This window comes from Meriones unguiculatus, chromosome 14 (genome assembly GCF_030254825.1).
Source record: "Meriones unguiculatus strain TT.TT164.6M chromosome 14, Bangor_MerUng_6.1, whole genome shotgun sequence".
In the NCBI taxonomy this organism is placed as follows: Eukaryota; Metazoa; Chordata; class Mammalia; order Rodentia; family Muridae; genus Meriones; species Meriones unguiculatus.
In genome coordinates, this window is record NC_083361.1 from 37,216,018 (window position 1) to 37,241,636 (window position 25,619).

At 40.1% G+C, this 25,619-nt stretch overlaps 1 protein-coding gene across 1 annotated transcript in view; it reads right to left on the reverse strand.

Annotated features, from left to right (window-relative positions):
- The window catches only part of LOC110543072 (vomeronasal type-2 receptor 116-like), a 48,362-nt gene extending 23,284 nt beyond the window's left edge, over positions 1-25,078 (reverse strand). Inside the window, exons 1-3 of the mRNA XM_060366261.1 lie at positions 24,882-25,078; positions 14,675-14,960; positions 13,587-14,399 (exon numbers count right to left, since the gene is read on the reverse strand). Coding sequence (XP_060222244.1) covers positions 13,587-14,399; positions 14,675-14,960; positions 24,882-25,078 — 1,296 coding nt within the window. The remainder of the gene's footprint in view (positions 1-13,586; positions 14,400-14,674; positions 14,961-24,881) is intronic.
- Between the last annotated feature and the right edge of the window lie 541 nt (positions 25,079-25,619).

The window sequence follows — 25,619 nt, forward strand, 5'->3', positions numbered from 1 at the left end:
TAAACATGTTTAGAAACCTAGTTTTTTGAGGAAACATTTTCTAGTCAAATTAGTTTGGACATCTGAGAGATTCTTAAAAACTATGACATTGATGAGAACAAGCATCATCCAATGGAAGAAACATTACTTTCAAGTAGATAAAAGCGTGTACTTTCCAATTGTCAACTGGCTGATTTTCTACCTGCTGAAGAAGTATCTCATGAAAGACATGGGTCACGGCATACACAGCATTGTATGTGTCATAACTGCTATCACTAAAGGCCATGTCAAATGTCTGTTCCATTAGCCATTCCAATGAGGCATTGGATGAGCAGTTCTTCAGTGTCTTACAGTTAGCTGCTGAGTCTTCACAGTTAAAGTGCATCCACTCCAGCCTTGCCAGAACTTGTCTGAGTATTTGAGAGGGTTCAATGTCTGGACAAAATTTTTAAAACCAGAAATCTTCCCATGGTGGTGTGCAAAAGCAAGATTCCCATGGTATGAGTCAAGTCTGAAGTCTCTCTTACTTGTAGTGACATCCCATTGTGAGGTGGTGACCCACATTCTCTGTATACCTCGAGATTCCCACATTCTGAAGCTCACAGCTAGAGTACCGTCTGTGTCACCATAAATGATAACCACATTTGCAGATGATGTCATGATTTGGTTGTAGTACACTTCAGCTCTTGACATGTATAGCTGTGTGTTGCCTGGGATCATGTTCACAAAGGCCAAGCAGACTGTACTTTTTTCCATCTCTGTTCTCAAATATGAGAGGAATTGGATACTTTGATCATTGTCTGAGATGGCCAGCCCAACCCAGTTCCAGTTGAAGTAAAGTAAGAAGGAGACCATGGCCAGAACAAGAGATGAATCCTCATGGGCCATTTGATGCAGAAAGGGAAATTGTACAGCATCATTCAGGATAGGATGGAAAGACCCATAAGTAAGCTGAAGAACCTAGGATATAGGTAGCAGCATGAGGAATCATGTATCATGACTAAGAACTTGTAACCCCCCCCTTTTTTTGGTAAAAAGTTCTAGAAATCCTCCTTAGCTCTTATTTCTTCCCTTGTCTCTGTTTTACACAAGGACATGTGTGAATCCCATCAAGTCTGTGAATAATACCTTTGAAGTACATAGATTGACATAAGGCCAGTATAGGCAGTCGTCTCTTTACACCCTTCTTAATACCTGGTTAATGCCACCAATGGAGACACAATTTCATGAATTTCCACCCCACAAAATCTTACCTGCTGTGATGCGTTGTGGTACATGATTGTCTGAGACAACACAGATGTTATCCAATTTGGTCCCGTAAGCAACGCATTACAATCCATCTCTTGGTACATATAAAATTAAGAGGAATTTCATGATTTTGTTCAGAAAAAGGAATTAGAGTGTAAAATACATAGTGGTAATTCTTTATTTATTTATTTATTTTTATCAGTTACATTTTATTAACTCTGTATCCCAGCCGTGTCCCTATCCCTCATTCCCTCCCAGTCCCTCCCTCCCTCCCTCATCTCCACCGTGCCCCTTTCCAAGTCCACTGATAGGGGGGACCTCCTCCCCATTCATCTGATCCTGTTTTATCAGGTATCTTCAGGACTGGCTGCAAAGCCCTCCTCTGTGGCCTAACAGGACTGCTCCTCCCTTCGGGGGTGGGGAGACCAAAGAGCCAGTTATTGAGTTCCTGTTAAAAATAGTCCTTGTTCCCCTCACTTTGGGAAACCAATTGGTTACTGAGCTACCACAGGCTACATCTGAGTGGAGGTTCTAGGTTATATCCATACATGGTCCTTGGTTGAATGTCAGTCTCAGAAAAGACCCTGTGCCCAGATATATTTGGTCCTTGTGGAGCTCCTATCCTTTCCCCATCAGACTAACTCCCCTTCTTTCTTATGACTCCCTGTACTCTGCCAAAGGTTTGGTCATGAGTCTTTGCTTTGAAAACACTGCTAGTTAGAGTCTTTCAGATGCACTCAGTAAAAGATCATTCTGAGTGAAATATCCCAGAAGGAGAAAGACAAACATGGGATATACTCACTTATATAGACCTATAAGATATGATAAACATAATGAAATCTATACACCTAAAAAAGATAATCAATTGAGCGGACATGGGGTAAGATGATCAATCCTCATTTAGAAAGACAGATGGGATGTGCATTGAACGTATGACTGGTAATTCTAATACTAATGTTTTATTTGGTAAAAGATATGGGTTTCTATTGACTTCATCCATTGAAAAAGCCTTGGCTAGAGAAAACTGTTGGTTTTCTGCTGGTGTTCTGTAAAAGGGTACAATATTTATTATGCTCAGAGATCTACATATAATCACTTGCAGTCAATACAATAACTATTTTGTACTCACTGGCCCCACCACTAAAGTATGAAACCAATGTTCTGGGTAGTGAGGTTGGGGTGACATAAAAATATGGAAGCTTGCAAAAGTTATAAAATTCCATGAGAGTTCATCACCCATAAACAAGCATCTTCCACAGAAAGTGTTTTCCATCTGTAGTTATTGTGTGCTTCCTCAGAAGGTAAAGACAAGGCCACAGGCTTTGATAAAACAGCAAACTTGATTATGTACTTATTTTGAATATTTCAGCAAAAGGAAAAATATACATAATGTATGAGTTCTGAAACAATAATATTTTCTTATGAAATTAATTGAATTGGCTGGGGTAGTTAAAGAATGGCTGATCAGATTGATTTCCAGAGTGGTTGTACAAGTTTACATTGCCACCAGCAGTGGAGGAGGGTTCTCCTTTCTCCACATCATATCCAACATGGGTTGTCACTTGATTTTTTTCATCTTAGCTATTCTGATGGGTGTAAGGTGAAATCTCAGGGTTGTTTTGGATTTGCATTTTCCTGATGACTAAGGATGTTGATCATTTCTTTAAGTGTTTCTCTGCCATTCGATATTCCTCTATCGAGAATTCTCTGTTTAGCTCTGTACCCCATTTTTAATTGTATTCCTTGATTTGTTATTTGTTGCTGTTTAACTTCTTCAGTTCTTTTTATATTTTGGATATTAACTGTCCATCACATATAGGGTTGGTGAAGATCCTTTACTAGTCTGTAGGCTGTTGTTTTGTTCTAATGACAGTGTCCTTTGCTTTACAGAAGCTTTTCATTTTCATGAGGTCACATTTATTGATTGTTGATCATAGAGCCTATGATGTTGGTGTTCTGTTCAGGAAGTTGTCTCCTGTGCCAATGAGTTCAAGGCTCTTCCTCACTTTTTCTTCTAACAGTTTAGTGTGTCTTGTTTTATATTGAGGTCTTTGATCCACTTGGACTTTATTTTTGTGCAGGGTGATTATTTTCATTTTTCTGCATGTAGATATCCAGTTATACCAGCACCATTTGTTGAAGAGGCTGTCTTTTTTCCATTGTATGGTTTTGGCTCCTTGGTCAAAAATCAAGTATTCATAGGTGTGTGGGTTTATAATAGGATAAACATACTAAAATCTGTACATCTAAAGAAGGAGGATCCTGGATAAGATGATAAAAATTCACTCAGAAAGGCAAGCAGATCAGACAGTGGAAGAGAGAGAAAACATATATATATATATATATATATATATATATATATATATATAAAGAAAAAAATATAACTGATCAATGCACAGCCATCCTTTGTGCAACATTTGCTCTTGTACTAAAAATTCATTATACTTAGTTGTCAATATTTTTAACATATCCCTCAAATTCATCCTCATGTTGTTTATTTTTCCTTTGTAGTTTATACTTGAAGACAGAAAATCTTTTTAACGGTTTATTTTCAAATAAATTCACACACCAGAGATGCATTTTTTGTTTTCTTTTCTTTCTTTTATTTTCTTAGTTATTTTGTTGTGTGTGTATGTGTGCAGATTGTGCATGTACATAGTTGCACATACATGTGGAGGACAAAAGTCGTTGTCAGGTGCCTTCCTCTTATGTTCTCTACCTTGTTTTTTTTTTCCTTTTTTTTCTTTTTTTCCCTCCCAATCCCTCCCTTCCTTTCACTTCTCCACACAGTCCCCTCCCCAAGTCCACTGGTAGGGGAGGGTTTCTTTTTCTTCCTTCTGATCCTAGTCTATCAGGTCTCATCAGGAGTGGCTGCATTGTCTTCCTCTGTGGCCTGGTAAGGCTGCTCCCCCCTGAGGGGGAGGTAATTAAAGAGCAGGCCAATCAGTTCATGTCAGAATCAGTCCCTGTTCCCATTACTATGGAACCCACTTGGATACTGAACTGCCATGGGCTACATCTGTGCAGGGGTTCTAGGTTATCTCCATGCATGGTACTTGGTTGGAGTATGAGTCTCAGGAAAGAGCCCTGTGCTCAAATTTTTTGGTTCTGTTGCTCTCCTTGTGGAGTTCCTGTCCTCTCCAGATCTATTATTTGCCACTTCTTTCCTAAGATTCCCTGCATTCTGCTCAACAGTTGGCCATTAATCTCAACATCTGCTTTGATAGCCTGCAGGACAGAGCCTTTCAGAGGCCCTCTGTGGGAGGCTCCTAACTTGTTTCATGTTTTCTTCTTCTTCTGGTGTCCATCCTCTTTACCTTTCAGAGTGAGGATTGAGCATTTTCAGGTAAATGGTGGGATCTGGAAAGGATCATCCTGAGTGAACTATCCCAGAAGCAGAAAGACACACACGGTATATACTCACTCATATAGACATATAATATAGGATAAACCTACTAAAATCTGTACACCTAAAGAAACTAATCAAGAGGGAGGACTCTGGCTAAAATGCTCAGAGATGCATTTTTTTAAAAATAAAGTGCATGTCTGACCTTCAAAATCAGTCTGTCACTTTTTGAGAAAACTAGGAATAGCTCTACTTCAAGACCCAGGTATAACTCTCCTGGGCATATACACAAAAGATGCTCTACCATACAACAAGGGCTTGTGCTCAGCTATGTTAATAGCAGCTTAATTCATAATAGCCAGAACCCATAAGCAATCTAGATGTCCCTCCACCAAAGAACTGATAATGAAAATGTGGTATATATACACAATGAACTACTATTCAGCCACTAAAATCCAGGAAGTTATGAAATTTACAGGCAAATGAGTAGAACTAGAAAAGATCATCCTGAGTGAGGTAACCTAGACCCAGAAAGACATATATAGCATATACTCATTCATGAGCACATTTTATCCATATAATAAGTGATAAACATACTACAGTTCACAGACCCAAAGATGATATGCAGCAAGAAGGCTCTCAGGGAGGATGTTTAAATCTCACAGAGAAGTGGGAACAAAATATACAGCAGAAGAGGTTAAAGAGAGGGCAGAAGGTAGGAGAGGGAATGCAGAGAGAAATGATGCTGGAGATTAGACTTGGGGAGACCTTGGATGGGAGGGCAGATGGCCTGCAGAGAGAAGACACATCTCTCTGGCAAGCTGGAGAACTAAGAGATGGTAGGCTTTTGGAGAAAATATTGGGGTTACTCTAGTTGAAATTCCTAGTACCAGGGGTCATGGAGGCTGAAGAGGATACCCTATTACAAGACAGAACTTTTCATGGAGGGAGGGGAACACCAACCCACCCATAAGAATTTTGATGCAAAATTTACTATACCTACAAGAGATGCAGGGATAAAGATGGAGCAGAGATTGAAGGAATGTTCAACCAATGCCTGGTCTAACCTTAGACCCATCTCATGGGAAAGAGTCAATCCAAGACACTATCAATGATACTTTGCTGTGCTTGTGTATGGGCCTAACATAGCTGCTCCCTGAGAAGTTCCACCCAGCAGTGGATTAAAACAGATGCTGAGACTCACAGCCAAACATTGGGCCAATTGTAGGAAGTCTTGTGAAAAAGTGGATGAAATGATAGAAGAACCTGGATGTGACAGGAGCTTCACAGGAAGACCCAAAGAGCCAACTAATCAGGACTCCTGAGGGGCTTGTGGAGACTGAAGCACCAACCAAGGACCGTGAATAGATTGGACCTAGGCCCCACACAGATGGGCAGCCCAGGCTCATGTGGGTCCCATAGCAAGGGAACCAGGGGGTGTCTCTAACATGGACTCTGTTGCCTCTTTTTTAATCACTTTTTTTTCTGCGTGGGGATACTTTATTTGGCTGCAGGGGAAGAGGACAAACTCAGTCTTGATGAGACTTGATGAACTGAGGTGATTGGTAAAGGCGCTCTTCTTCTCTGAGGAACAGAGGAAGAATGGGGAAAGGTGGAGGGAATATTACTTAGCAATTAAAAACAAGGAAACCATAACATTTGCAGGCAAATGGTGGAAACTGGAAAAGATCATCCTGAGTGAGAAGCAGAAAGACACACAGGGTACATTATATACCCACTCATAAGTGGATATTAGACATATAATATAGGATAAACATATTAAAATCTGTACACCTAAAGAAACTAACCAAGAAGGAGGACTCTGGCTGAGAGGCTCAATCCTTATTCAGAAAGGCAAAGAGGATGGACATCAGAAGAGTGAGAAACAGGGAACAGGACAGGAGCCTTCTACAGATGGACTCTGAAAGACTCTGCTCTGCAGGGTATCAAAGCAGATGCTGAGACTTATAGCCAAACTTTGGGAAGAATTCAGGGGATCTTATGAAAGAAGTGGGAAATAGTAAGACCTAGAGAAGACAGGAGCTCCACAAGGAGAGCAACAGAACCAAAAAAATCTAGGCCAAGAGGTCTTTTCTTAGACTGATACTCCAACCAAGGACCATTCATGGAGATAACCTAGAACCCCTGCACAGATGTAGCCCATGGCAGTTCAGTGTCCAAGTAGGTTCCATAGTAATGGGAACAGGGCCTGTCTCTGACATGAACTGATTGGCCTATTCTTTGATCACCTCCCACTCAGGAGGGATTCAGCCTTACCAAATCACAGAGGAAGACAATGCAGCCACTCCTGATGAGAACTGATAGGCTAGGATCAGAAGGAAGGGGAGGAAGACCTCCCCTATCAGTGGACTTGGGGAGGAGCATGGGTAGAAAAGAGGGAGGGAGGGTAAGATTGGGAGGGGTGCAGGGAGGGAGCTACAGGTGGGATACAAAATGAATAAGCTGTAATTAATAAAAAAAACTGTAAAAAAAAGTATTGCCTGTAAGAAAACAAAAAACAAAAACAAAACAAAAAAGGAGAGGAGGGGAGAGCTGGGATGGCGGCATCCACCACGCATGGTATCTGACCAGCAGCTCAGCAGTGAGAGCTGGGTAGCCGACAGGCCATACTGTGGTCCCCCAAGTACTGACCTCTGTATTTCTCAGGTGAGAGGAGAATCCATGGGGATACTCGAAGGTCCAGCTTCAATCCACCAACTAATACCAGGAAAAATTCCCCAGGCTCCCTCATGGCACTGCGGAAGCCGTAGGCCATCCGCCCAAGCCCAAGCCCTAGGCCACCCGCCTAAGTCCACTTTCTGTGGATACCTTCCTGGGACCAGAGGCTGGCTGCTCAGACCTTGGGCACTCACTCTTACTGCCTGTGCAATGAATACTTTCTCTTACTGAGGGTGAGGCTCCAAACCTGGGCACCTACTCTCACAGTCCTGTGGGCACTTTCTGGTATTGGTGACTCCTGGTTCCAAACCCTGGAACCCACTCCTACCATCCTATGAAGACCTGGTCACAGCAGCTATTGGTGCTCACTTTCACTGCCCAGTGGAGGGGAGACATTCTGATACTGTCTGAGAGGCTTGGCTCCATTCGGCCTCTTCCCCCCTGCCTGGCTCACCTGGGTCAGAATCAGCCAGCGAGACACAGACTGTGAATACAGTGGAGCTGAGCTAGGTGCAGGGACTCAAGTCCCATTATATGCCATCTCGAGGAAGCAGTGGGACACAGAGATATTTCTATCAGCGCCCCAAGGCTCACTTAGGCCAGAAACAGGGAGCCCAGCACAGACAGAGAAGCCAGAGCAGCTGAGTTAGGTACAGGACCCAAGTTCCATTTTTCTCCTTCCCAAGAAGGCCTTGGGGCACTGGAGCAGCAGTAGGCACAGAGATCTTTCTGCCTGCTCCCCAGAAGCCTAGCCCACCTGGGTCAGAAACAATGAACCTAGCACAGCCAGTGAACACACTGGAATGGAGCCTGGGCATGGGACTCAAATCCCATTCTCCACCATATTAATGGAGCCTGTGGGGCACTGGAGCAGCTCTAGGCTGAGAGATCTTTCCGCCTGCCCACCCCCCAGCTACCTGGCCTACCTGAGTCACAAACAGTAAGCCAGCAGAGAGAGTGAATCCAACAGAGACAACTCCAGATTCCAGAGACAGGTGGAATACAGTACAGGCTCCAGGAATAATTAACCAGATAGCTAGAGGCTGGCGTGAGAATACAGGCAACAAAACCTAGGACATCCCTAGAATCTCAAAAAAAAAAAAAAAATCAATGAATATTCTATTGCTGGTGAAACACAAGAAAATGCTCTTAAATCTACAATTATGCAGTTATTTGTGGCACATAAAGAGGAATTGAACAAAAAATAGAAACTATCATGGACAAACAGGAACCCACACTCAAACAGATGAAGGGAATTGTGCAAGACATGAAAACAGAATTAGAGTCAATAAAGACACAGACAGAGAAAACACCGATGTTGGAGAACTTAGAGAAGATTAGGAACAACAAAAGTAAGCATCACCAACAGAACACAGGAGATGGAGGAGAGCATCTCAGGCGCTGAAGATATGATTACAGAATTCGACACATCTCTCAAAGAAAAAATAAAATCGAAAAAATTCCTGACACAAAACATCAAAAAATCAAGGACACCATGAAAAGATGAAACCTAAGAATAACAGGAGAGGCAAATAAGAAGATTCCAAACTCCAAGATCTAGAAAATATTTTCGAGAAAATCATAGGAGAAAATTTCCCCAATCTAAAGAAAGAGATGCCCTTAAACACAGAAGAGGTTTACAGAACATGAAATATACCAAATAGACCAGAAAAGAATTTCCTCTCACTACATAATAATCAAAACACTAAATCTACAGAACAAAGAAAAAATATTAAAAGATAGAAGGAAATAAGGCCAAGTAACATAAAGGCTGATGTATCAGAATCACAGCAGACTTCTTTTTTAATTAAAATTTTATTTTTTATATTAATTTTAATTTATTCACTTTGTATCCCAGCTGTAATCCCCTCCCTCAATCTCTCCCAATCCCCCCTCCCTCCTTCATCTCCTACCTTGCCCCTCTCCAAGTCCACTGATAAAGGAAGTCCTCCTCCCCTTCCATTTGACCCTAGCTAATTAGGTCTCATCAGGGCTGGCTGCATTGTCCTCTTCTGTGGCCTGGCAAGGCTGCTCCCCCCTCAGGGGGAGGTGATCAAAGACCCAGCCACTGAGTTCATATCAGAGACAGTCCCTGTTCCCCTTACCAGGGAACCCATTTGGAAACTGATCTGCCATATGCTACATCTGAGCAGGGGTTCTAGGTTATTTCCATGAATGGTTCATGGTTGGAGTATCAGTCTCAGAAAAGAATTCTCTGCCCAGATTTTTTGGTTCTGTTGCTCTCCTTGTGGAGCTCCTGTCCACTCCAGGTCTTATTATCTTTTGTCATATGATTTTCTGCTCTCTGCCTAAAGTTTAGCTATGAGCCTCAGCATCTGCTTTGATACACTTCTGGGTAGAGTCTTTCAGAGGCCCTCTGTGGTAGGCTCCTGTTCTGTTTCCTGTTTTCTCCTTCTACTGTCCATCCTGTTTGCCTTTCTGAGTGAGATTGATCATATTACCCTGGGTCCTCTTTAGTTAGCTTCTTTAGGTGTACAGATTTTAGTATGTTTATCCTATATTATCTATCTAATATCCACTTATAAGTGAGTATATACCATGTGTGTCTTTCTGCTTCTGGGATACCTCACTCTGGATAATCTTTTCTAGATGCCACAATTTGCTTGCAAATTTCATGATTTCCTTGTTTTTAATTGCTGAGTAGTATTCTATTGTGTAAATGTACCACATTTTCTGTATCCATTCCTCAACTGAGGGACATCTCGGTTGTTTCCAGGGTCTGGCTATTACGAATAAAGTTGCTACGAACATGGTAAAGCATGTTGTGAACTTGAGCATATTTTGGATATATGCCTAGGAGTGGTATGGCTGGATCTTGAGGAAACACTATTCCTAATTGTCTGAGAAAGCGCCAGATTGATTTCCAGAGTGGTTGTACAAGTTTACATTCCCATCAGCAATGGAGGACGGTTCCCCTTTTTCCACATCCTCTCCAGCATGTGTTGCCACTTGAGTTTTTGATCTTAGCCATTCTGATGGATGTTAAGTAAAATCTTAGGGTTGTTTTGCTTTGCACTTTCCTGATGACAAAGGATGTTGAACATTTCTTTAAGTGTTTCTCTGCTATTCTATACTCCTCTACAGGGAATTCTCTGTTTAGCTCTATTTCCCATTTTTTTAATTGGATTATTTGATTTGTTGCTTTTTAACTTCTTTAGTTCTTTTTATATTCTGGATATTAGCCCTCTGTCAGATATAGCGTTGGTGAAGATCCTTTCCCAGTCTGTAGGATGTTGTTTTGTTCTGATGACAGTGTCCTTTGCTTTCCATGAGTTTTCCACTTTCATGCGGTCCCATCTATTGATTATTGCTCTTATAGTCTGTGCTGTTGGTGTTCTGTTCAGGAAGTTGTCTCCTGTAGTGATCTCGGGCTCTTCCCCACTTTTTCTTCTAACAGGTTTAGTGTGTCTGGTTTCATGTTGAGGTCTGTGATCCACTTGGACTTTTGTTTTGTACAGGGTGATAAATATGCATCTATTTGCTTTTTTCTGCATATAGGCATCCAGTTAGACCAGCCCCATTTGCTGAAGATGCTGTCTTTTTTCCATTGTATGGTTTTGGCTTCTTTGTCAAAAATCAAATATCCGTAGGTGTGTGGATTTATTTCTGGGTCTGCTATTAGATTCCATTGATCTACCATTCTACAGCATGCTTCTTTTTTATTTTATTACTCTTTTCTTTTTTAATTAAATTTTTATTTTTTATATTAATTACAGTTTATTCATTTTGTATCCCATCTGTAGTCCCATCCCTCATTCCTCCCAATCCCACCCTCCCTCCCTCATCTCCTCCCAGGCTCCTCTCCAAGTCCACTGATAAGGAAGGTCCTCCTCCCCTTTCATCCGATGCTAGCTTATTAGGTCTCATCAGGACTGGATGCATTGTCCTCCTCTGTGGCCTGGCAAGGCTGCTCCAACCTCAAGGGGGGTTGGTCAAAGAGCTAGCCACTGAGTTCATGTCAGAGATTGTCCCTGTTGTCCTTACTAGGGTACCCACTTGGATAATGAGCTGCCATGGGCTACATCTGTACAGGCATTCTAGGTTATCTCCATGAATGGTCCATGGCTGGAGTATCAGTCTCAGAAAAGACCCCTTAAGGTCTTGGCTGCTTTACCAGGCCACAGAGGAAGACAATGGAGCCAGTTCTGATGAGACCTGATAAGCTAGGATTAGATGGAAAGGGAGGAGGACCTCCCCTATCAGTGGACTTGGGGAGCGCCTTGGGAGGAGATGAATGAGAGAGGGTAGGATTGGGAGGGAATGATTGAGGGTGCTACAGCCTGGATAAAAAGTGGATAAACTGTAATTAATATAAAAAATATAAAGAGAGAGAGGAAGAAAGAGAAAGAGAGAGAAAGAAATAGCTCCCTACACACACTCACCACGAATCCGCATGAAGACCAAATTGCCAATCAACTTTCATGGAAATGATATCAATTAGTGATCAAAAATAGTTTCGTATTCATACTAAAAAATAAAACAGGTTCTGAGATAATCAAATACACTGTATACAGTGCATGTTCAAGATCCTCAGAAAAATAAAAAGCTTCATATCAAAATATTGAAAAGAACTACTATAATTTAGGAAACTAGAAGTATGTTTCTTATGTAAAAACTTATCTCATTTCAGTAAGTTATAAGAAGGTATAAATGGATCCACTAAACACACAGCATTTACTACTGTGTAATAGAATTCAGTACAGTTATTTAAGACATACTTTTTTACTTCTTGTGCCCACTCTGTCACAAGTCATCAGATAAATGGAGTTTTTGACCATGTGAAAAATATGGGCTAAACTTTCCTATCTTTACATTAAGTGCACAGCGTGTGGGAAATTCCTAATGTGAAAGATGTCACACTCTTTCTGCAGTTTTCTTTTTGGTTCATGTTTACTTGGTCTCCAATAGGACTAGTGAAGCAGGTCTTTCCAAGGAAGGAGTGCCTCTAAAAGATAGACACCATCGTGTATTCTACATGTTCTCCCTTAATGTGAGAAAATGTGTTCTCATTTCTTCTGAAAGACAATTTTATTGAAGGTATCCAGGAGGAAATGATAAATTAATTTATCCTAATGTTTGCAGAATTTTAGTTATCTGAAAAGAAACTAACAAACACAAATATAGACATATATTTAGACACCAAACATAGATGTACAACACGCACATGCACACACAGACAACAAACATTCATGTGCAACATACACAGACAGACATCTTCACACACAGAGAGTCACATCCATATAGAGATTCACAAGTAATATAGGCATACATTTATGTAGACACACCAGCCTAGGCACACATATGAACATACAGACACAAACAGACAGACACATGCTCCCAAACAGACACTCTAGTACAGAGACCCAGAAAACACATACACAGATATACACAGACAAATACACATGGGAGACATACAGAAATACACAGACTTACCAGGGGGACATTAACTCAAAGACTAATAAATGCCCACAGTATCCAAAGACTGATAGACACACACACACACAGATACACACACACACACACACACACACACACACAGCAACACAGATATAAATAAGTGCAAGCCCAAATACAGAAACACATAAAACATACACAGATACATGCACTGATAGAAATACTCAGAAAAATATAGAAACACAGAATCAAACATACAGAGAGACATTGACACACAGACAAATTTTGGCTTACTCTCACAGACAGACAACAGAGTCAGCAGGACAGAAACACACACACACACACACACACATACACACAAATACAGACACCACAGTTATACACACAGATACACAAAAACACACATAGAAACACAAATAGACAGTGAGAAACTTTCATTCAAACAGATGAATATACGTCTATGCACTGAACTGAGCCACAGCACTCTTCTCCGTGTAATTACTCTCAGCCTCTGAGGAAGGTCCTCAGAGACTACAATTGGGACAGAATAAGTTGAGAAAACCATCTTCTCCATTTATTAACTCAAATTTTGCAATTAGTGAACAAACGCTCTTCTCATTATGGAGAAGATTAACGAGGAAGGACAGATTATGTCTCCAATATTGGAACAGGTGTGATATATTCAGATGCTCAGTGACAGAATCGCCGATTTTCACTGAAAAATAGTGTATCCAATTCCACTGCTTTTGTATTAGAGAATTATCATATTTCTAGATGTACTTTCTCAGCAGAAAAAAAAGGTTAAAAATCTACTTTTTGGGTGAAACATTTGCTAGTCCATTCAGTTTGAGCATCTGAGAGATCCTTTAAAACCATAACATTGATGAGACCAAGTATCATTCAAAGAAAGAATCACTACCTTCAAGCAGCTAAAATCACGTCCTTTCCCCTTGTCAGTTGGCTGATTTTCTACCTGTTGAAGAAACATCTCATGAAAGACATGGGCCATGGCATACACAGCATTGTATATGTCATAACTGCTATCACTAAAGGCCATGTCAAATGTCTGTTCCATTAGCCATTCCAATGAGGCATTGGATGAGCAGTTCTTCAGTGTCTTACAGTTAGCTGCTGAGTCTTCACAGTTAAAGTGCATCCACTCCAGCCTTGCCAGATATTTGTCTGAGTATTTGAGAGGGTTCAATGTCTGGACAAAATTTTTAAAACCAGAAATCTTCCCATGGTGGTGTGCAAAAGCAAGATTCCCATGGAATGAGTCAAGTGTGAAGTCTCTCTTACCTGTAGTGACATCCCATTGTGAGGTGGTGACCCATATTCTCTGTATACCTCGAGATTCCCACATTCTGAAGCTCACAGCTAGAGTACCGTCTGTGTCACCATAAATGATAACCACATTTGCAGATGATGTCATGATTTGGTTGTAGTACACTTCAGCTCTTGACATGTATAGCTGTGTGTTGCCTGGGATCAAGTTCACAAAGGCCAAGCAGACTGTACTTTTTTCCATCTCTGTTCTCAAATATGAGAGGAATTGGATACTTTGATCATTGTCTGAGATGGCCAGCCCAACCCAGTTCCAGTTGAAGTAAAGTAAGAAGGAGACCATGGCCAGAACAAGAGATGAATCCTCATGGGCCATTTGATGCAGAAAGGGAAATTGTACAGCATCATTCAGGATAGGATGGAAAGACCCATAAGTAAGCTGAAGAACCTAGGATATAGGTAGCAGCATGAGGAAGCATGCACACTTCAGAAATTATAAACACCTTTTTTCCCCTTCGAACTGTTCTAGAAATCCCCCTTAGCTTTTACTTCTTCCCCTTTTCCTATTTCACACATATAAATGTAGGAACCCCATCAAATCTCTGAATAACACCCTTGAACTACACAGATTGACATAAGCCATTAAAGCCAGTTTTTCCTTTACAGCTGGTTAATAACACCAATGGAGATAATTTCAACCATTTCCACCCCACAACATCTCACCTGCTGAGCTGTGTAGTGGCATATGAGTGTCTGATACAGCACAGATGCTGCCCAATTCGGTCCTGTAAGCAATATTCTACATTTCATTTCTTTGTTACAGGAATAATTAGGAAGAATATCATTATTTCGTTCAGAAAAAGGAATGAGACTGTATAATTGTGGCATATCCGTACAAACTGGTAAATTAAATACTAAAGACTTATTTGGTAAAAGATCAGGGTTTCTGTTGACCTCATCCGTTGAAAAACTCAAGGCTAGAGCAAACCGTTGGTTTTCACCTGGTGTTCTGTAAAAGGGTACAATAATTATTTTGTTCAGAAATCTGCACATGATCATTTACAGTCAATACAATGACTATTCTGTACTTGTGGATATTGGTCCCCTCGCCCAAAGTTTAAAACAAATGTCCTATATAGTGAGGTTGGGATGACATAAGAACGCTAAAAACTTTCATTAGAGTTCATGTTCCATAAACAAAGATCTTCAACAGAAAGGGTTTTCCCTCTGTGTTTATTGAGTGCTTACTCAGAAGGTAAAGACAAGACCATATGCTGTGATCGAACAGCAAACCTGATCACGTACTAATTTTACAGGTATTTAGCTTATTAAAACCGATGTGTGAGCCTTTGAGATAATGTTATTTTCTCATAAAATTAAGTGAACCTTGTGGCCAAGTACAGGCCAAGGTAGCCTCGAGTGTGGATGTTATGCACGTAAAACTTTAACCGGCTATGGGAAGCTTTTTGTTAACTCTCAACTGACCTTCCCATTGCGAACTGTTATTCCTGTGGTTTTAGGCCAGTATTACAGTACCTCAGGCAATGCTCAGCCCATTCTAATCAGAAGTCTTGATTAGCATTTACTTACATTACTGGTGAATTAAAATAGATGACGTAGTCACGGCTTAGAAAAGTTTGTGAATTGAAGGGCCACATAGAGGAAAAAGAAAAAAAAAATGATTGAATAGCAACAAGAAGATTTGGAAGAACTAGATGGCTTACTCAAGAAGCAAGTTTATTTTGATGTTAGAAGTACTGTACAAAGGGGTCATTCAATATAGATTTTATTGGAAACTTTGTATCCTAAGATTCCCACATTACTTAGCTCTTTCAATTTTAGGTCTAGTGCAAAGGCTATATTCCACCCCAAACATTGTTTTTGAAGCCACTAAAAGCAACCTAGGAGAGGGAGACTAGTTAGGCTACCTATTCGTCCATAACTATTAATATAAAAAATAAATATATATGTACACAAACATTTGCAAAAGTGTACAAAAAATTAACTGAACTTGTTGGTGTAGTGAAAGAATGACTGATGCAGGCAAAGAAAATTATCTGGGACATTTGCTTCTGTACTAACAATTCGTTATAATTGTGGGAAATATATTTAACATATTCCCTCATACTGATTTTTTTTGTAATTTATCTTTGGAGGTAGAAAATCTTTTTAATGATTTATTTTCAAGTGAATCACACAGCAGAGATGCATTTTTAAAAAGATGCATGACTGACTTTGGACATCATCTGTCATTTTCTGAGAAAACTGGGAAAAGCTCTACCTGAAGACCCAGCTATCCCATTCCTGGTCTTATACCCAAAAGATGCTCTTCCACACTACAAGAACATGTGCACAATTATGTTCATAGTAGCCTTATTCATAGTAGTCACAATCTAGAAACAGTGTAGACCTTCCTGAAACAAGAATTGATAATGAAACTGTGTTACATTTACACAATGAAATATGATTCACAAGGAAATGACGAAATGTACAGGCAAATGAGTGGAAGTAGATAATCCTGAGTGAGGTAACCTAGACCCAGAAAGACACACATGGTATGTACTCACTCATTAGCGGATTTTAGCCATATAGTACAGGATAAACATACTTTACTTCACAGACCTAGAGAAAATAAGTAACAAGTAGGACCCAAGTGAGGATCCTTTTTTTTTTTAATTTTAGCACATTTTAATGCTTTGCTATTTCTTTTTTAAGTTTTTAAAATATCATCATTTATTAAAATTTATTCCATTTGAATACTGGCTGTGTCCCCTTCCGCTGTCTCTTTCAATTCCAACCCTCTTTCCCACTTCTTCCCCTAAGTCCTTAGTCATCAAGAAAATGCAAATCAAAATGTCCCTGAGATTCTACTTTACACCCATCAGAATGGCGAAGATCAAAAACTCAACACTTGCTGGAGACGTTGTGGAGAAAGAGGAACCCTCCTCCATTGCTGGTGGGAATGTAAACTTGTACAACCACTTGGAAGTCAATCTGGTGCTTTCTCAGACAATTAGGAATAGAGCTTCCTCAAAATCCAGCTATACCATTCCTAGGCATATATCAAAAATATGCTCTACTACACAGAAAAGGCATTTGCTCAACCATGTTTATAGCAGCTCTATTCATAATAGCCAGAAGCTGGAAACAACCTAGATGTCTCTCAATAGAGAAATATATACAGAAATTGTGGTACATATACACAGTGGAAAAACAAGGAAATCACAAAATTTTCAGGCAAATGGTGGGAACTAGAAAAGATCATCTTGAGTGTGGTAATCCAGAAGAAGTAAGACACACATGGCAAATACTCATTCATAAGTGGATATTAGCCATATAATATTGTATAAAAATACTAATATATATAGTCCTAAAGAGGATAAACAACAAGGAAGACCCTAGGGAAGATGTTCAATCCTCATTCAGAAGGACAAATGTGATAGACCAAGTGAAGATTCTCATATCTCACTTAGAAAGGAAAATAGAGTAGTCTGCCGAAGATGCTGGAGAGGTAACAATGTATGAGAGGGAATACAGAGATATATGAGTGTAGAGAACAGACATTGGGAGAGTGGGGATGGGAGGAGAGAGGGCCTGCTGAGAGAAGAGAAGAGAAGAAGGGTGGGGTCATGTCTCTCTAACAGTCTGGAGAAGTAGGACAGGGAAGGATTTTGGAAAAACATGGACTTGACTCTAGCTGAGATTCTTTGAAGGTGATACAGACTGAAGTGAATACCTTCTAGCCAGGCAGGACTCCTAGTAGAGGGAGCAGAGTAATAACCCACCCAAGAACCTTTGATCCAAAAATTATCCTGCCTACAAGAAGTGTAGGGATAAAGAGAGTACAGAGATTTAGTGAATGTACAAGCAATGCTTGGTCCACACTGAGCCTAGCATAGCTTTTCCCTTTGAGGATCCATCTATCAGTGGATCAAAACAGATGCTGAGGCTCACAGCCAAACTTGGTCAAATTGTAGGCAGTCTTGTGGAAAAGTTGTGCGGTGGGATAGAAGGAACTAGATGTGACAGGAGCTCTACAAGAAGACCAAAAGAGCCCAGAGAGGCTTGAGGAAACAGAAGCACCAAAGAAGAATAATGCATAGAAAGGGCCTATGCCCCACAGAGTTGTAGCCCATGGGCAGCTCAGGGTTCATGTGGGTTCCATAGTAAGGGAACTAGCTCTCTCTGACTTGTAATCTCTTCCCTGTTTTTGATCACTTTCCCCTGGTGTGGCTTCTTTGTTAGGCCACAGGGAAAAAAGACATGCTCAGTCCTGATGTGACTTGATGAGCTGGGGTGGGTTGGTAGGTGTCTCCCCTTCTCTGAGTAATGGAGGAGGGTGGATGAAGAAAAAGGAGGGAGAGTAAGATTAAGAAGAGAGGAGGGAGGGTCTATGATTAGGATGTAAAATGAATAATCAAGTATATTAATTTAGAAAACATATATTTCTGTATGGATCTTAGTGTATGGATATAAGCAATGCTCATTAATCCAATATGAATGTAACTGATCCTGTGGTTTGAATGTTTTTTTTTCTCTAGACTACTCTGGTTAAATGTTCAATGATATTCCTTCTCCAGATGTGCATGAAGAGATTAAGGGTATGCACAAGCTTCCCCATGTACTTCACCTATTGCATTTCCACAAATGGATGTGAGGTAAGCTTGATACATCTGAGTAATACTTTTTCTTATAGAAAATATCTTTTGACTACCTTTGACTATACTAACATAACACTAGCACTCTACTGAAAAATAGTAAGTTCTCAAAATTGCAGGGACATTTGTTTGTGCCAATATTGCATGTTTTTAAAATAGAAGGGTATAAAGAGTAAAACACATGGGAAATCTTTATGTTTTTAACAAAAGTGGGAAAAATTCAGTTGGACTATAACACAACATTTTTGTTTCTCTTTATGGAAACAATAACCAATCCTGTCTCTTCCTAGTCCTTTCATATCATCTGACCAATAAACATCAATCCTGATCCTTCCTTTGAACGGTTCACTCAAAGTTAAATGAAATTTATTTTCTACTTAGAAATGCTGATTTCTTATATTTATGGTTGTGAGCCTAGCCTTTAATGGCTGAGCCATATCTCTTATGAAAGAAGTGGGAAACAATAAGATTTGGAGAGGACAGGAGCTCCACAAGGAGAGCAACAGAACCAAAAAATCTGAGCACAGGGGTCTTTCCTGAGACTGCTATTCCAACCAAGGACTATGCATGGAGATAACCTAAGACCCCTGTACAGATGTAGCCCATGGCAGTTCAGTATCCAAGTGGGTTCCATTGTAATAGGAACAGGGACTGTCTCTGACATGAACTGATTGGCCTGCTCTTTAATACCTCCCCCTGAGGGGGAAGCAGCATTAGCAGGCCACAGAAGAAGACAATGCAGCCACTCCTGATGAGACCTAATTGACTAGGATCAGAAGGAAGGAAAAGAAGACCTCCCCTATCAGTGGACTTGGGGAGGGGCATGCATGCAGAGGGTGGAGGAAGGGAGGGATTGAGACAGGAGGAGGGAGGGAACCACAGCGGGGATACAAAGTGAATAAAGAATTTAAAAAAAAAGTTAAAAAAAAGAAATGCTGATTTTTCTCCCCCATTATCTGGCTTCAATCCAGACATTGCATTGTGATGCTTACTCTAAGCATCACCTGTCTCAAGTTTCTGTAAACATGCCAACATTTGTTTTCTAAATTGTCAATTAAAACAACCAGCCACATTGCTGAACAATGGAGAGGATAGGGTGGGACATCCTGGTCCGGAGTAGGAGGAAGAGGAAGGAAGTAAGGGAGGAAGGAGGAGAATCTGGAAGAGAGGTCTTAGAACCAAGTGGAGAGATGGATCGGATCTAAGATATCACTAAAAGCAAGTATGATGGGTAAAAGCTGAATGGTAAGAAACTATGTGGGCTTGGAGGTTTAGGATGGAATAACTATTGCCTAGCATTGTGATCTAGGTTAATTAAATAAATAAAAAAAAGAAATTGTACATTGTGGTATCTTTGGCTACAAAACAGGACATTTTACAATACATTTATTTTTTATTTTAATTTTTATATTAATTAAAGTTTATACAATTTGTATTCCAGTTGTAGACCCCTCCCTCATTCCCTCCCAATCCCACCCTTCCACCTCCATCTCCTCCCATACTCCTCTCCAAGGCCACTGATAGGAAAGGTCCTCTTCCCCTTCCATCTGACCCTAGCCTATCAGTTCTCATCAGGACTGGCTGCACTGTCTTCCTCTGTGGCCTGGTAAGGCTGCTTCCCCATCAGGGGGAGGTGATCAAAGAGCCAGCCAGTGAGTTCATGTCAGAGACAGTCCCTGTTCCACTTACTAGGACACCCACTTGGATACTGAGCTGCCATGGGCTATATCTGTACAGGGGTTCTAGGTTATCTCCATGCATGGTCCTTGGTTGCCTTTCTGAGTCAGGATTGATCATCTTACCCTGGGTCTTCCTTCTTGTTTAGCTTCGTTAGGTGTACAGATTTTATTATGTTTATCCTATATTAAATATTCCCGATCTCAAGCTGTACTACAAAACAATAGTAATTAAAACTGCATGGTACCTTCATAGAAACAGAATGATGGATCAATGGAATTGAAGACCCAGAATTAAACCCACACACCAACATAGTACTTGAAGTCCTAGCTAGAGCAAGAAAACAACTAAAGGAGATCTAGGGGATTCAAATCAGAAAGGAGGAAGTCAAAGTATCACTATTTGCAAATGATATGATAGAATACATGAGTGACCCCAAAAATTCCACCAGAGAACTCCTTAAACTGATAAACACTTTCAGCAAAGTGGCTGGATAAAAAAATAACTAAAAAACAAAAACAAAAAAAAAACAACAAAAAAACAGTAGCCCTCCTGTATATGAAAGATGAAGGGACTGAGAAAGAAGTTAGGGAAATAATACCCTTCACAATAGCCACTGATAACATAAAGTACTTTGGTGAGACTCTAACCAAGTACATGAAAGACCTGTTTAAAAAAAAAAAAACAAACTTGTGTCTTTGAAGAAAGAAATTGAAGAAGATGTCAGACAATAGAAAGATCTCCCTTGCTCATGGATTAGTAGGATTAACATAGTGAAAATGGCCATCGTGACAAAAGCAATCTACAGATTCAATGCAATTCCCATCAAAATACCAACACATTTTTTTTACTAACCTTGAAAGAAAAATTCTCAACAACATATGAAAAAACAAAAAAACCTCAGAATTGCCAAAACAATCCTCTGCAACAACAGATCATCTGGACATATCTCCCTCCCTGATCTCAAGTTGTATGATAGAGCAATAGTAATAAAAACTGTGAGGAACTGGCATAGAAACAAAATGGTGGATCAATGGAATTGAATAGAAGACACAGAAATAAACCCAGGATGGAATGGCCTCAATGGGGAGAGAAGTCATCGGTCACACAACTCCAGAAAAAGGCAGGAAAGAAGCTCTGGTGACTAGAAAAAATAGAAAATTGAGAAACGAAATTGAGCAGAGATCAACACGCGTGATTTTCACTCTTTGTGATATGGGAGGTTTGTTTGTATTGTGCTGTCTGGGGGAAATGAGAGAAATAAAGGAGTCATTTTTAGGCATGTTGGTTAGGAGATAATGAAAGGTTATCAGAAGGGAAGTCTTTGCAGAAAGTCAAAAGTACAGACTAGCAACTGCTCCAAGGGCAGAGAAAGAGTGAGTGTGCAGTGGTTGGCAATAAACAGAACATATCTATCACCTTCCTGGGTAGCCAAGGCTCAGGGGGCAGAGAGCTGGTAAGAGCCTAAGGTTGACAAGGACGGCTGCAACCAGTGCATCTGGACATGACGGGACTGCTGCACTCAGGAATGTACTGCACCTACAGCCATTTGCACCAGACGAGGCTGGCAACATTTGTTCATGAAAGGGTGAAGGGTTTTTGAGCCCCCTCTTCTTTCTGAAAGACTATTGATACTCAATTCTGCTGAAAGAAAGGATACCACTTTCTTCAGTGGTGTAACCACTGTAAGTCATTGTGCTCCAGTAACTAACTTCCCATCCATACTCTTTGAGGCAAGTGTAACTAAAGACAGCAGATCTGCCACACACACACACACACACACACACACACACACACACACACACAATGAAAGTAGGTTAGGTGGAAAAAATAAGGAAAAGGAGATAACTTATTAAGGTTAAAAAGTGCTAATGTTCATTATATTTATGTATAAAATGATCGAATAATTAAAAAAACAGTTTTGTACTTGGCACTATCATAAATTTTATTATTTTAATTCTGATTGTTGTTGCTAATAAATAAAAATGCCACTGACTTGTGCACATTGATACCAAAAAAAATTAATCGCAGGTTATTTAGCAGCTTTATTTGTAATAGCCAGAAACTGGAAACAACCCATATGTCCCTCAGTTGAGGAATGAATACAGAAATTGTAGTAAATTTACACAATGGAATACTACTCAGCAATTGAAAACAAGAAAATCATGAAATTTGTAGGCAAATGGTGGGATCTAGAAAAGATCATCCTGAGTGAGGTATTCCAGAAGCAGAATGACATACACGGTTTATATTTACTTATAAGTGGATATTAGACCTATAAGGAAGGGCAAACATACTAAGATCTGTACACCTAAAGAAGCTGAACAAGAAGGAGGTCCCGGTGTAAGATGATCAATCCTCACTTAGAAAGACAAATGGGATGGATATTGGATGTAGGAAAAAACAAGAATCAGGACAGGAGCCTAACACAGAGGGCCTCTGAAAGACTCTACCTACCAGTGTATCAAAGCAGATGCGAGACTCATAACCAAACCTTGGGCAGAGTGCAGGGAATCCTATGAAAGAAGGGGGAGTTAGTAAAACCTGGAGAGGACAGGACTGACACAAGGACCAAATATATCTTGGCACAGGGGTCTTTTCTGAGACTGACTCTCCAACTAAGGACCATGCATGGATATAACCTAGAACCCCTGCTCAGATGTAGCCCATGGCAGCTCAGCATCCAAGTGGGTTTCTGTAGTAAGGGGAACAGAGACTATCTCTGACATGAACTCAGTGGCTGGTTCTTTGATCACCTCCCTCCTAGAGGGGAGCAGCCTTACCAGGTCACAAAGGAAGACAATGCAGACAGTCCTGATGAGACCTGATAGGCTAGAGTCAGATGGAAGGGGAGGAGGACCTCCCCTGTCAGTGAACTGGGTAAGGGGCATGAGTGGAGAATAGGGAGGAGGGTGGGATTGGGCAGGGAAAATAGAGGGTGCTAAAGATGGGATTCAAAGTGAATAAAGTGTAATTAATAAAAATAAATTCAAAAAACAAAAACAAAACAAAACAAGACAAAAAAGGAAATATCTTTTGACTACCTTCGACTACACTAAAAGAACACTGTCACCCTATTGAGAAATAGTAACTTCTCAAAATTGCAGGGACATTCGTATGTGCCAATATTGTATGTTTTTAAAATAGAATGGTATAAAGAGTAAAACACAAGGGAAATCTTTATGATATGTTTTTTAACCATAATGGGATTAAGTCACTTGGATTATAACATAACATTTTTTTTCTCTTTATGAAAGAAACAATAATCAGTCCTGTCTCTTCCTAGTCCTTTCATATCATCTGATCAATACATAGTAGTCATGCTGCTTCATTCTGAATGGTTCACTCCAAGTTAAATAAAAACTATTTTCTACTTAGAAATTATGCATTATGGTGTTTTTGTCTACAAAAATAGGACATTTACAATATGCTTTATTTTCACACAGCAATATTGTTCTTGAAAATTTCAGTGACATACAACAGGAATTTGAGAGTAGAAATTGTGTGACTCAAACCCTATGTATGTGTAAGAAACATCAATTTCTTGAGCTGTAAGAATGACCTAGTGGATGAATGTGCTGTGCTGGAAATCAACTACCAGAAATCCACAAAGTCAAGATGTGTACACTAACCACATTGGTAAAATATGTAATTTCACTAGTAAAATTCCTTAAAGAGAAACATAAGAGGTAATATAAGTGATATAAGTGTCAGAGAATAAACAACTTGGACACAAAGAAAGAAGACACACCATTCTCCAATAATGGCAGATGAGCTTCTAGGAAATTCTATTCCTATTGTCAAGTATTGTTAACTATACATGTCACAAATGTCACTTAGGCAAGTGACAAGGGAAGTAAGTAGTCACCACTATTAATGACAGCCTCACTTTTCAAACAAATTTACAGTCCAAACATTTCTTCTTTACTCTAAAGACAGAGTGGAGAACTGAGCTTTGTAGTACTTAAAAGGCAGTGGCTGTGTATGTATACAAGTTAAGATGGAGGTATAAAACATGTTTGAAGTTCACATTGGACAGATCTCCTACTTCCATTCTTGAAGAAGGTTCATAATACATGAATGACAGCATGCAGAGCCTTTCAGGGAGTAACTGAACATCTATATGAAAGCTGTCTGTAATTAGGCGTGGCCCAAACATTACAGGCCCAGCACAGGTATTAAGAATTCTACAGGGACAGAAAAACAGCACACCTCTATGGTTATTTAATTGTACTTTTTCTAGTTGATACTGATTGAAATAGTGTGGGGCATCTTTTTATAAGACAACACTGGCTACTCTGCTTTGGTAACTGTCAACAGGAGAGCTGTTTGCTGTGGATCATGGTAGACAGCCCTGTGTTCACTCAACCTCTGGGTCTGTAATTGTGAGGCTAACTAATGGAAAAAGAAAACACTCTATAGAGTAATTTAAAGTGATAAACAGCATTGAGTCTCTAAAAGATTTTGGAGTTGTTCCTTGGTGTTCACAGTAGGAGAACAGGACAGAAGACTCAGAGCATTGTCCTATTCCTCATTAAGACTGCTTGTAATATACTCATGACGGTATTTAAATGGAAAAATACAAAAATACTTACAGTGTATTCAGGATGTTGCTGAAATACTCTTTCTCCACAGACGAATGTACTGCCCTGAGGTAAAAGGAACAAACTGTCATTAAATCTCCATCCTTTTCTTCATTCTGCTTCACTCTCCAAAAGCAGCTGGAAGGAATGAAACTGGCCACGAGAAGTGGAATATGCAGAAGCAAGTAGAATAAAATCAAAGTGAACATCTTTGTCCTACTGTAAGCCTGGGAAATGTGGCCTGAAAAGTGTCGTGCAAATCAGCATATCGTGTGGGCACTCTCGTCTTCCTACCTGCTTTTATTTTTCTGTGCAAGCGAGAGGCTACTTGCACATTCGTGGATCCTTTTTTCCCCAAGGTCCTTCCTGAATCCTGGAGGAAACTTTGATACTCTCTTTCCTGGAGCTCATCATCTGAGATCCACAGTTCATGTGATAAACATGAGGTGATAAGTAAATATATCACCATGACATCATTCATATTTGCAACAAAGAGACCCCAGGCAGAGCCATTTTGAGACAATTTGGTCTCAGAACTATCTCACAAATTTGTTAATGTGAACAGCATTAGAAGCTATGTCATTACATTTTCTTAGATGATCAACAATGAAAGATAAATTATTTTTTTTCAGGAGGGACTTACAAAAGGGCTAATGAATTCAAGCTGAGCATTCTATCACCAAATCCATTTGATGGAGAGACAGCCTCTTGTGTTGGGTATCTATGCCAGTCAAAAGTACAGAACATCTA